This window comes from Canis lupus, chromosome 25, assembly GCF_011100685.1.
Source record: "Canis lupus familiaris isolate Mischka breed German Shepherd chromosome 25, alternate assembly UU_Cfam_GSD_1.0, whole genome shotgun sequence".
NCBI lineage: Eukaryota > Metazoa > Chordata > Mammalia > Carnivora > Canidae > Canis > Canis lupus.
The window spans coordinates 3,248,524-3,261,768 of NC_049246.1; the positions used below are offsets into that span (position 1 = coordinate 3,248,524).

At 33.8% G+C, this 13,245-nt stretch overlaps 1 protein-coding gene across 7 annotated transcripts in view; it reads left to right on the top strand.

The window, feature by feature from the left end:
* POSTN (periostin) overlaps window positions 1–13,245 on the top strand; it is a 41,597-nt gene that overhangs the window by 17,394 nt on the left and 10,958 nt on the right. For 4 of the 7 annotated variants that reach the window (XM_038573196.1, XM_038573198.1, XM_038573199.1 and 1 more), the window contains exons 6-16: window positions 359–505; window positions 1,022–1,163; window positions 2,370–2,582; window positions 2,978–3,112; window positions 4,248–4,396; window positions 5,944–6,080; window positions 6,462–6,592; window positions 7,108–7,238; window positions 7,343–7,445; window positions 7,553–7,620; window positions 8,267–8,312. In XM_038573196.1, coding sequence (XP_038429124.1) covers window positions 359–505; window positions 1,022–1,163; window positions 2,370–2,582; window positions 2,978–3,112; window positions 4,248–4,396; window positions 5,944–6,080; window positions 6,462–6,592; window positions 7,108–7,238; window positions 7,343–7,445; window positions 7,553–7,620; window positions 8,267–8,312 — 1,402 coding nt within the window. Of the gene's footprint in view, window positions 1–358; window positions 506–1,021; window positions 1,164–2,369; window positions 2,583–2,977; window positions 3,113–4,247; window positions 4,397–5,943; window positions 6,081–6,461; window positions 6,593–7,107; window positions 7,239–7,342; window positions 7,446–7,552; window positions 7,621–8,266; window positions 8,313–11,562; window positions 11,610–11,882; window positions 11,964–13,245 lie in introns of those variants that run through there. The other 3 variants (XM_038573195.1, XM_038573197.1, XM_038573201.1) reach the window with 2 other exon arrangements.

Here is a 13,245-nt window from a genome sequence, read left to right on the forward strand (position 1 = left end):
TTCAGACTGATAAACATTTTTATGTAATGCATTGACCTGCTATTGAAATAGTTTATGACTATCTCTATAAAGGGTAGAGAAAGAAATAAAAGCAATAACTCAAATAAAAAAAATGCTTTTTTGCCTTAGTTTCTAGATATGTTAAATGTAACTGGATTGCATTTTCAACCAATCCTGTTTTCTCTTAGGTTCATTTTTAGACAGAGTGATATGTCTTTAACCTCAACATTCATTTAGAATGTTGGCTCCTTCATGGTACATTTACTAGTAGAAATGAAAAATAGATAATGTCCTTAGGGTCTCAGTGGTCAATTGATCGTTCTGATTTCTGCACTTTGATTTTCCCAAATAATTATAGGTTGTCACTGTTAACTGCGCTAGAATCATCCATGGGAACCAGATTGCAACAAATGGTGTTGTACATGTCATTGACCGTGTCCTTACACAAATTGGTACTTCAATTCAAGACTTCATTGAAGCAGAAGATGACCTGTCATCTTTTAGGGTAAATACAAGAAAAAACAGCAGATTGTCTTGGATCATTGAAATTTCTCCTTTTTGTCTGTCAGAACCTAATAATAAAAATGCTGTTTTAAAACTCTGGCAGAAATGTAACAAATGTGTTTCTTGAAATAAAAAGAGTTTTATTTTACACTGAAGAAATAATCTTATATGACATAATAATACTTGTGTGGACACAACAGACACAAAATGGCTAGTTATGTGCCTATAGGTTATTTATGGCATTTAGTATATGTCCATATCAGCTATATGTACTGCTGGATATTGCTACAGTTCCACAAACATGGGCAGGATTCGCATTCTTACAAAGAGTTTTGAGGAAAATTGGAAAGGGCAAGTTGGTTGTGCCAAAAAGTAATGTTTTAGAGATCTGACAAGAGCAAACTTCTATCATTTTCTATAGACTCAACTCCCTCATGATGGCCCAGGTTAAGTGTATCGTATTTTTCTTTTGGATTTACAATGTTGCAAGCCTCTAAAAAGCACATTTGTGTTTCAGGCAGCCGCTATCACATCTGATATCCTGGAGTCCCTTGGAAGAGATGGTCACTTCACACTCTTTGCTCCCACTAATGAGGCTTTTGAGAAACTTCCACGAGGTGTCCTGGAAAGGATCATGGGAGACAAAGTGGCTTCTGAAGGTACTGAAATGTCTTCCTCTATGAAAAGCCTCCCAGAATTCCAAGAAGAAAAGAAAATTTTTAAAAAATGATTAAGTCATGACAATATTATCATCTTTGATAAGCGAAGGCAAAGAAAAACTTTTGTTCTGAAAGACTATAAAAAATCTTAAAAAAACAGAGCCCATGAAAGAGTCAGCAGAGTAATTAAATAATTAATAATTAATTTAAAAATAAGAATATCAGAAAGATCACATCATTTTTAATGCTTTCAAGTAAATAAAATAATTAGCAAGCATTAAAAAGGATTTAGCCATTGTTGAAAAGAAAAATTAGATCATCAAATTTTAACATCATATACATATTATGTAATGCTTTTAATTCTAAATTTATGCTAAAAGGTATAATTAAGTTGAGAAAATTGCACAGTTCCCTTGGGCCACTATTCACATATACACAGAATTTGGCTTCATTCTATTCTCCCTTTTTATTTTCAAAGAGATTTTACATTGTGAGTAGTACATTTAACTTACTCAGCCTCTCCCAAAATACATTTAACCAATTTAAAATGAGAAATTTTGATGATGCAGATATAGATATAATACAGTGAGGAATAGATTCCTTCAGATATCTTACAAGAAATCATCTTTATTTTGGTTACTCTCCAGATATTTTCTTTAGGGAATTATTTGTCTTATTAATCTTTTTAATATGCAGTTATTCTGTTATGAGCTGCTAATGCAAGATGATGCTTGGGTGTTTAGGAATAGGTATCACTAATAAATACAGAAACCATTCTTTTTGTTTTCACATCAGAAATTACTTTCTTATGATAGTGGGAACTTGCTCTAACACATTTTCTAGTACTACACAATTCACCTCATAAAACTGATCTTCTCTTCTTACTTCCTCCTGAGCTGAGCTATTTCTCTTACTTCCTCCTGAGCTGAGCCACTTCTGTTGTATAGTTAATGCAGTTAATTGAAACAATGGCCCTGGAACATAAGCAGAATTTAAAAACTTTCAGTCAAAGTATCGACTTAGGTCAATAAGTATTGATAATAACCATATAACCAATAACCAATAACCAATAACCAAAGTATTGACTTAGGTTTTAGATGTATTATATTTCTTAGGAAACTTAGGTCCACAGTGAAACGTGTCTTTTAAAGGTTAAGTGCAATTTCCCTTGATCTTAAAACTTGCTGTTTTTAATTTGTCCTCCAGCTCTCATGAAGTACCACCTTTTGAACACCCTTCAATGTTCTGAAGCTATCATGGGAGGAGCAGTCTTTGAGACTCTGGAAGGAAACACCATTGAGATAGGATGTGATGGTGACAGCATAACAGTAAATGGAATAAAAATGGTGAACAAAAAAGATATTGTGACAAATAATGGTGTTATCCATTTGATTGATCAGGTCCTAATTCCTGATTCTGGTAAGCAATGATTTCATATTCTTCCACCTACTACTGTTTATCAATAATGATGCCTCAAGAGTAAATCCATGAAAAATGAATGTGTAGTATAAGGAAAGGCATGTGAAACACGTGTATAATATAGTGAAGTGAGTATGAAGTAGCCTGTGTAGTCACAGGCACTCCACACATGCAACTTTGGCTTTCCTGGACTTCTTAATATTTACAAAGGTTCTCACAGTACTATAGTTTTTCTTGAAAATAGAAGGAAAGATATAGCCAAATGGTCAGCTTTGGATCACATTGTAATTGTAGCAAATAGCTTGTAGAGAACAGCCAAGAATTGATTTACTAATTTCAGGATGATGATAATAACAAAGATGACATTGTTGGGATGGTGATGGTTTACTTTATAGCCAAACAAGTTATTGAGCTGGCTGGAAATCAGCAAACCACTTTCACGGACCTCGTGGCTCAATTAGGCTTGGCATCTGCTCTGCGGCCAGATGGAGAATATACTTTGCTGGCACCTGTGAATAATGCATTTTCAGGTATGTACTGGACACTGTCATTCCTTTTCTCTCTCCCCCATCAATCCTCACATACACATTTTTTCTTCATCATGATTGTTTGCATTAAGTAATAATAGGCATTTTACAAGGTGTTGATTATTTCTTTATTACCTACACATTGTTAGCACTACATTGTCTCTATTAAAATGTGTTTCATTTCAAAACAATTCATTATATTAGGTTATAGCCTACAGAGAGTGAAAGTTTGTGATAAAGGGTATTCAGTTATTCTATGATTCTAATCATATTTCCAGCACACATAAGGGATGCATTAATAGATCTTAAGAAAAATTTAATCTAATTTGTTTATTTAACACCAACATAATAATTGAAAATACATAGTTATCTTTCTCATCTCAGAATTTGATGAAAGATGTCAAATTATAAATCAATAAAAGCAATAGATGATTTATTATACACTTCCATATTATGATGTAAATTATTATAAGTATTTAATCTAGTAGCTGCTATTCAAGGATGGTGTTTAGATTTTTTTTTTAAGGATGGTGTTTAGATTAATGCAACCTGCTACTTTTTCTAGAAAAGTGATTTCACAAAGACATATTTAAACTGCAAAGCAAAATTTAGCCATTAAAGAATAAGTATTATTTAAAAAATATTTTTCCGAATGCTACATTGTGATGCAGAAATTAATGAAAAATCTGGATTCCTAGAAATGCTGTTATTCTTCTTTGTAATAACTACATCCATATGTGTGGGACATTAACCGACCTTTAAGAGGGTATATGTGTTTTGATATTCTCTTCAGAAGTAAATATAAATTTACAAATGATTCATCAGTAGTGTTTCATGTGACTAATGTGTATCAAATTCTCGGAAAAAAATCTTGGCCAATAGTAGAGTTTAACTTGTGCCAATGACTACATAAAGCTATGTAGCCATTACAGATATGAAATCCATTGTTTGGAACCCTTAGAATGCTGTTAGTCATTTGATGAAGAACTCACAGAGTTTCTAATTGGTGCATGGAATTCATAGCCTTGAGCATTTATTTGATTCAGATATTTTATGAGTGCAGAATCCATAATATCCTTACTAGGAGCAATTTTAATGCTTTCTAAATAATCCTTTTTCTTCATGAATTTATTTATAGATGATACTCTGAGCATGGATCAACGGCTTCTTAAATTAATTCTGCAGAATCACATATTGAAAGTAAAAGTTGGCCTTAACGAGCTTTACAATGGACAAAAGCTCGAAACCATTGGAGGCAAACAGCTCAGAGTCTTTGTCTATCGTACAGTAAGTGAATCAGGAAATGATAAAATAACCACGTTGGCCTAAATGTCAAATGACACGTCGTTGTCTAAGAATATTGTTACAACAAATGTTTCCAAAGTTTTATTTTTGTAATAGTAAATATTCATAGGAAGAGTAGAAGAACATTCTTCATAGGAAGAATATTTAATAATAGTAAATATTCATAGGGAACTGAGTAATGTATGAAAAGACATAGAAAATGCACATATTAATAATTCAGATAATTTGTATTTGTTTCATTATAAATAACTTTCTGTTCTAAAACATTAATTAAGGAAGCCCGGGTGGCTCAGCAGTTTAGGGCCACCTTCAGCCCAGGGTGTGATCCTGGAGACCCGGGATGGAGTCCCATGTCAGGCTCCCTGCTTGGAGCCTGCTTCTCCCTCTGCCTCTCTCTCTCTCTCTCTCTCTCTCTCTCTCTGTGTCTCTCATGAATAAATAAATAAAATCTTAAAAAAATAAAACATTAATTATTTCAGTTCTATAAATCTCTAAAACTCCTCTAAAACAAATTTGATTTTTGGATTCCCAAGCAGTTTACAAACAAAACAAAACAAAACAAAATGGTACTTTTTCTATGGGCACATAAAGACTTCTGAACTCTATAAAATGGTTCTAATGTACTTCATCTGATGAAATATTGCTAGAAAATATTGCTTCTGAAAATTGCAATGCAAGAACAGTTGTGCTGTTCAATTTCTGTCCTGGCAACAGATGCATCTAGAGCTCAAAGATTTCACAGGAAGTCAAGTATTACCTGATATAGCACAAAGCAGCTGCTCACTATAGTTCCACAATCCCAAGACACACATTTTACAGGATGCAGAAAGTGGCCTGTATATACTTGTTTGTTCAAAAACACTACAACCAAATCAATAATGTGACATAATTGATAGAATCTTACAATCAGGAAAACATAGCAAATACCTGCAAAGATCACAAAAGGCACTGAAGTCAGGAAACTTTATGGTTCAAGAGAGTCCTAAAGAGTTAAAGGGTGAAAATTTCTTTTTTTTTTTTAATTTTTATTTATTTATGATAGTCACACAGAGAGAGAGAGAGGCAGAGACATAGGCAGAAGGAGAAGCAGGCTCCATGCACCGGGAGCCCGATGTGGGATTCGATCCGGGGTCTCCAGGATCGCGCCCTGGGCCAAAGGCAGGCGCCAAACCGCTGCGCCACCCAGGGATCCCAGGGTGAAAGTTTCTTAAAGAGAGTATGGAAGAATGGTTCAAACCTGCAGAAGAATGATGAAAAATGTAGACATGAAATTCTTGTTATTTACTGATGAAACTACCTGCCTGACACATAGGTTAGCTTAACTAGTAGTAGAAAACCTGATTGAATAAGAAGTGTAAGGTCAGATTGTGCCAGACTTTAAAAACAGAAGTAAGATGTTCTTTCCTCTAGCTGGAGAGGTCAGGAGACCTCTTAGAAGAGTCAATCTATTAACTCAACTATGCATCTACTTCCACATATGACATTTCAAGTAAGGAAATGGACAGTTGTATCTTTCACTTCTTTGCTAGGCTGTCTGCATTGAAAATTCATGCATGGTGAGAGGAAGCAAACAAGGAAGAAATGGTGCCATTCATATATTCCGAGAGATCATCAAGCCAGCAGAGAAATCCCTTCATGAACAATTAAAACAAGATAAGCGCTTTAGGTAAGCCTATTGGTCTCAGTTACACACACACACGCACACACACACACAAAGTGAGAACTATTGACATAGTTTTGTTTCAGAGTTAGTATTCCAAAAGGCATTGAGTATTCAGTATTACTGAAAATAGTAATTAGGGTAAGTCCATGCAAATGTCTTCAAAATAAAAATATGTTCTTAACACTGTTTTGCTTCCTGGTGCACCATAATATGATTTGGTGAGTGAAACAATCTAACAATCTAAAAAAAAAGAAAGAAAAAGAGAATGCATGAACAATTTCTCATGATTTCCACCATAAATGGATTGTATTCTATTCCATGCATTGCTTGTGAGCATGCCTAAATCTAAATCTAACAGAATAAACATGTTTCTTTCCTGCTTAGCACCTTCCTCAGCCTACTTGAAGCTGCAGACTTGAAAGAGCTCCTGACACAACCTGGGGATTGGACGTTATTTGTTCCAACCAATGATGCCTTTAAGGGAATGACAAATGAAGAAAAGGAAATTCTGATTCGTGAGTAGAAGTGAATACCAGATTATTTGCCACCTGAGTTCAGGATCTCATTTCTTCCTCAAGCATTCCTGACCAGAAGTCAGCCTCAAAAATGCCCCCTTTTTAATATTCATGTCTAAACCAGTTTCCCTTAATTTCACTTGGAATTCCTGGAGGAGTACTCATTAATGTTCTAAATTAACAGCTTGCTGTCATGGTTGTTGAGCTAGATGTTCATTTATGCTATTTCTATTAAAGTCCACACAATTAGGTGACAAAGAACAAAAGTAGTCACAATTCCAAAAATAATTTGATTTTCTCTCCTCCCAGTAAGTTAAGTTGGCTAATATTTTGATCGAATAGACTGAAGTGACTGTTTTGACATGGTGTTGATAGCAACTTGAGAGAACAATAACATGATGAGAAATTATAGTGCGGAAAAAAAGACAAAGAAATATTTTTATCCTTGGTCTTTCCAGTATCAAAATATCAAAAAATATGACATGTTATAAATATACATTTCCCCTGCCCCCCAGGAGACAAAAATGCCCTTCAAAACATCATCCTTTATCACCTAACACCAGGAGTTTTCATTGGAAAAGGATTTGAACCTGGTGTTACTAACATTCTGAAGACCACTCAAGGAAGTAAAATCTACCTGAAAGGAGTAAGTTCTCTAGAATGAATTTATGATAGCATTCATCCATTGATCAATTATCTTAATGTTAATTATCATTAATTTATCATTGATATTATCCCTTGTTTTGATAGGTAAATGATACACTTCTGGTGAATGAGGTGAAATCAAAAGAATCGGACATTATGACAACAAATGGTGTCATTCATGTTGTAGATAAACTCCTCTACCCAGCAGGTTGGTAATTATGGAACTCATTAATGAATTAAATCCTTTTTCAATAGAAACCTAGATTTTCATTTCACACTTTCTTACCAATACTCATTTAATATTCCTCTGCATAGACACACCTGTTGGAAATGATCAGCTGCTGGAAATACTTAACAAACTGATCAAATACATCCAAATTAAGGTACAGAACATTACTGCATTTATTTCTAATGTGCTGAAGAGATTGCGATTTTAACATAAAAGACCAGAAATGTATACAATAGGTAGATTTCCATTAGACTTGGATTGCTTTTTGTAGATTATGAACCACTAGCCCATCTGTGAATAAATGACATAATTTCTTTTTGGTTTTATTCAACAAGTATCTGGTATGTGGGCCCAAGCAGTGTATTAAGTGTAATGCGAAATATAAGTTGAATCAGAGATGGCCCTTTATTTAAAAATTTACAGTCCAATTGGAAAGAAAAGACATAATGATAAAAAAAAACATAATCTTTCTATCATTAAATACTTTGCTACAGAACATAAGGTAAAGTATTCACTTGTAAAAATTGTCACTAATCACAGTTTAGAGTTAAAAGCAAAAAAGTATTTTGCTTCTTTGTCCTCGTAGGGTCAAAGTATTGGAAAACATATGAAATACTATTTAATAAACATCTAACTTTAGATAAACTATTTTTATCATTTTTAAGACTTTGAGTAACAAATCCAATAGTCTTTATGCCCTCTGGCCCAATTTGCAGATTGAAAAATAAATTAAAGTGATGCCATAATTTTGTTAATAAAACTACTGATTTCATGTTACTAAATACAAATATTATTTTCAGTTTGTTCGTGGTAGCACCTTCAAAGAAATCCCCATGACTGTCTACAGTAAGTACATAATGAATATTTGTCACATGCAATTGGCAAGATGCAAAAAAAAAGAAAACACAATAATTTTCTTTGCACTTGGAAGCAAAAATTCTTGATAATCTGGTATTTAGAATTCCAAACAATGGCAAATTTCATCCCACTTGAAGCAGGTTTAAGATCTGGATGAGGCCTCTCAGCCAGGGCCCTACCTGTCAGATCCTATGAAATACTTCCCCATTCATCAGAAAAACAGGAATGATAAGATACGAGAATATGGTAAAATATGGAAAAGAGGCAAGGAAAAAAAGACATGCAAACATACAAAGAGGAGACAAAAGGCACTCCAGAGTCACCTGAAAATTCAGATGTGTAAACACAGAACTAACACTGCTGAAGGATTTGTAGCTCATTCTAGCCTCAAGCTGTCAGCTCTCTAAGGACAAGGTAGGAGGTGATGTGCCAAAGAATCCTAATGTTTACGATCTAGCAGTTCAAAAACTCTCCCCATTCAAAATTGGACAAAGGAACAAAGAATTTTCCAGGCATTAAACCTAAAATTTCTAGATGCCAAGGTTCTTTTATCTCTGACTCTACCAGATTATCAAAACTAAACCTCTACGACTTAACAATGGTAAAGGGTATTCCATTCTCATAAATGTAACTTGTAGTACTCCTTTTTCAGTGTGGCTTTTTCTTCATTTGTCTTTTTTCTTTCTTTCTTTATAGCTTTCAAAGCAGAAATTATTTTCATTTTGTTTTGACTCTACAATTAAACACTCAAAATGTACCAATAGTAAAATCATTACTTCAATTCCCACATTTATCCTGGCTAGAAAATAATTCTATTTTATAATATGAGCATTGTTATTGTATTAAAAATTTTTTCCTTTACACCAGGTATGGAAAAAGAATAAAGACAATGTAAGGAGCAAAACAAAATGTCTACTGCTCTTACTGATTTCAATTATGTAAGAATAACATATACAAATCAAGTATCTGGCCAGCTCAGCACTGTTTTAAAGATTTAGTTGGAATAGCTATGATTCAACATGGTATAAATTCAAGTATAGAAGTATACAATCTTGTACATATCTTAAAATAAATTAAAGAATCATTATGGGCTCTATTCATCAGAAATGTTATGTCATCTTTCTCAAAGTTGTGTACCTGCACTATATTTCTTTACCTTTCCTACTTTACCCATGATCAGTCCACTGCTTTCTATATATATGCCAATGCCATATTTTGCTTACAATGAGCCAGTCATATAATTCCTTTATTTTCCTCTATTAAAATTGGATCCTCACTCACAGAAAATAATAATAATTTCATGTATTTTATAAAATTATTCAAGAGTAATAAACCGTGTCTATCTACTCAAAAGATCTAAGAGCTCTGGGATTTACATTCCAATGCCAGATGTTTCTTTAACTCCTCCCCAGATGGGTATGCTGCTATGTAGAGGTATACTTCAAATAGAGATAGAGAATAATTAAACCTAAGATTTCATTTTTATGTTCCTTCATTGACTTATCTCTAAAACTTTCTTAATTTCCTTGATACATATTACTGTTGTCCTCAAAATATCATACATTTCAATCGTAATGTGGAGAAAAATGCTCTGTAGGATATGATGCCAACAATATAGCATCTAAGGTACAACAGAATAAAATCTGTATTTAATCCTCAGCCTGGGACCTGTCAAAACTACGTCTTGAGACAAGTAAGATTGAAACACAACTACAAACCAACCAAACATCCTACACTTCAACTTCTTTAATAAGAAGCAAAATTTTGGGCAGCCCCAGTAACGCAGCGGTTTAGCGCCGCCTGCAGCCTGGGGTGTGATCCTGGAGACCCGGGATGGAGTCCCACATTGGCTCCCTGCATGGAGCCTGCTTCTCCCTCTGCTTGTGTCTCTGTCTCTCTGCCTGCCTCTCTCTCTCTCTCTCTCTCTGCCTCTGAATAAATTTAAAAAAAAAAAAGAAGGAAAATTTTAAGCTAAAAGTAATTAAGCCCTTTAGATAGTAGCAGCACAGACCCCTGCGATGTGGACTTAATGGAAAGGTTCCTCTGTGGCAAGACCACCTGTAGGGTCAGTAATCGGATGCATAGATTTGATATATTTCAGAGCTTCATAATTTAAGAATTCAAGATAAAAATATTTGATCTGACTAAAATATTGTCATAATTAAAATCTAAAACCCGGGATGCCTGGGTGGCTCAGCAGTTGAGCACCTGCCTTGGGCCCAGGGCATGATCCTGAAGTTCCAGGATCGAGTCCCACATCAGACTCCCTCATGGAACCTGCTTCTCCCTCTGCCTGTGTCTCTGCCTCTCTTTCTCTGTGTCTCTCATGAATGAATAAATAAAATATTTTTAAAAAGGATCTAGAACCCATATGAATTTTTAAAAGTTGACATTTCAGAAGTCTGAGGTGAGAACGTGACAGAAACCTGAATTGTGCTAACACTTCACCTCTAATGTGTCAACACAATCTGTTCTGATTGCCCAGTTAACTTTATATAGTGCAGCCCCACTGTCTAATGGAGCTATCTTTTAAGGCTTCTAATTAGAAATGACAAAAAGCAGTAGCTTTGGTTCCATGGCTCCACAAGCACTTTTCCAGTTAATCTGTACAACCAAAAGCTAAACAAATAGTTTGCTATTTTAAATAAATTTTGCATATTATTGTCTTAGTTAGGTGAATGACACACACTTTAATACATACCCTCATTAAAAAAAAAATGATTGTGATGACAGGGTGCCTGGGTGGCTTAGTTAGTTAAGCGTCTGCCTTTGGCTCAGGTCATGATCCCAGGGTCCTCAGATCGAGTCCCTCCCTCATCAGGCTCCCTGCTCAGTTTTGAGTCTGCTTCCTCCTCTCCTTCCTGCCCCTCCCCCTGCTTGTGCTCTTTCTCTCTCTCACTCTCTCACTCTCTCTCAAGTAAATAAATAAAATCTAAAAATAAATGATCATGATATTAAAGCTGAAAATTAAAGACATTTTAGCCAATAACTTAAATATTGATCATATCATATTTGTTGCATAGAGCTCATATTTGGCCGGCTGAAATTTATTTTTATTTTTAATTATTCTGAACTATTTTTCATATTTTCCTTTCTGTATCACTGTTATCAGATGCATGAAAAATATTTTGTCTTTGTCTTTCATTTTTTCTTCTGAGAAAGAATCCATCAATGCAATTTAAGATATTATGAATTGCATGAAATTAATCATGTTTATTTGTCTTCTGTTGCTATGCAGCCAATATTTTCAAGAAGTACAAAAGAAGGTAAAGAGCTTTAGTGGTGCAGTTCAAAATCACAGAGTTCTAGATAGAATTCCTCACTTAGTGTGTATATATTTCACTGGAACAAATCCAAGTCACTGGACTTCGGAGTACACCATCTGGACGTGAGAAGATAATAGAAAAATGTAACATGAATATTTCTTGTATTTGACTGCCTGAACATATTACCACAACCTATACCTTAGTACTCAACAAAGATTTAAAAAAAAAGACAGTTTTGTTCAGGTTGTTTTTAATGTAAACATCATTTATGTTCCACTTTCTATACTTTCAGCAACTAAAATTATAACCAAAGTTGTGGAACCAAAAATTAAAGTGATTGAAGGCAGTCTTCAGCCTATTATCAAAACTGAAGGTAAAAATCAATGTTATACATGGTTCCTTTTATTGTGGAAAAAAATCCAAATAATAGACTGATTTCTATGAATGTATCTACATTCTTTTTTAAACTAACATGCTAAATATTTCTATATCAATGGCATGCTCATGTAATTGTAGAATGCGGAATGCAAATTATTTACCAGAGTAGATGGTGCATTCCTAATACTTTCAGTACATTTGCTTTTACTTGATTTCATTTGAACCTAATTGGCCATTGCATTAACACTAGTACCCAGATGAATCAATAAGTAAACGAACAAACAAATAAATCCTGAGCTTTTTTAATGAATTAATTTAATTTTTTATTTTATTTTATTTTTTTACTGAAGTTAGACTACACCAGAGTATTTTTTTGTAGCTTCATCTCCAATCTCCCCACATGGATGTCTTGTTATAAGAAGCTCTTCAAAAAAATACAGGCGTTTTTCATTCAACAATCTAAGAGAGCGTTGAAGCTATACATTGATGAAGGCTTTAAAAATTACAACCACATATGATATATTTTTAAGTTAGACTACCAGAAACAGAAGAGGGAATAAGTAGCTGGTGCAGTGAGTCAAACCTTAAGATTCTTAATTGCAGTCCTGAACTTCTACCCTTACTGTCTATGTTGGCCAACTCCAACATCTTTGATGCTATCTTCATTTCATGTATTTTAATTATTACCAAGGGTCAGACCTTAAAAATGATTTTTTTTTATGTCTAAGCATTTTAATGTGGTGACACACCACAAAGAAAAGACCAAGTTTTCTTCTTTATTTTTTAAGAAGGATAGAAACAGTCTTCCAAAAAAAAGGGAAAAATTCATGTTTTCAGTTGAATCTCAAAAAATTCTTATATTAATTATCTTTGATTTTGATATTTCTTCTCATTCTATCAACTGAGATGGCAATTTCTTGAATATTTTTGACTATTCCTTTAAAGGCAAACCTAGATTTACATTTAGATATTGGAAACATGTATGCAATAGTTTATTTCCTAGCTAATTAGTTATCTATATTTTTATTTCTTCTTAAGACCTAAAATTGATGTAGACTTTGAAATTTGTGCTTATCTAAAAAAAAAAATACTCTACTTGTGGTCATTTCACTGCTTTTATATTTTGATGAGAACTTGGTGTCTTAAGAAATTAAATCATAGAATTTTCTTGTTAACAAAATGTTTCTTGATCATTTTAATGAAAAATGATCAAATGGTCCTTGGTAATACATTTGTCTTTAACATTCTTGTGCTGTTTTTAAAATTAGATTCCCTAA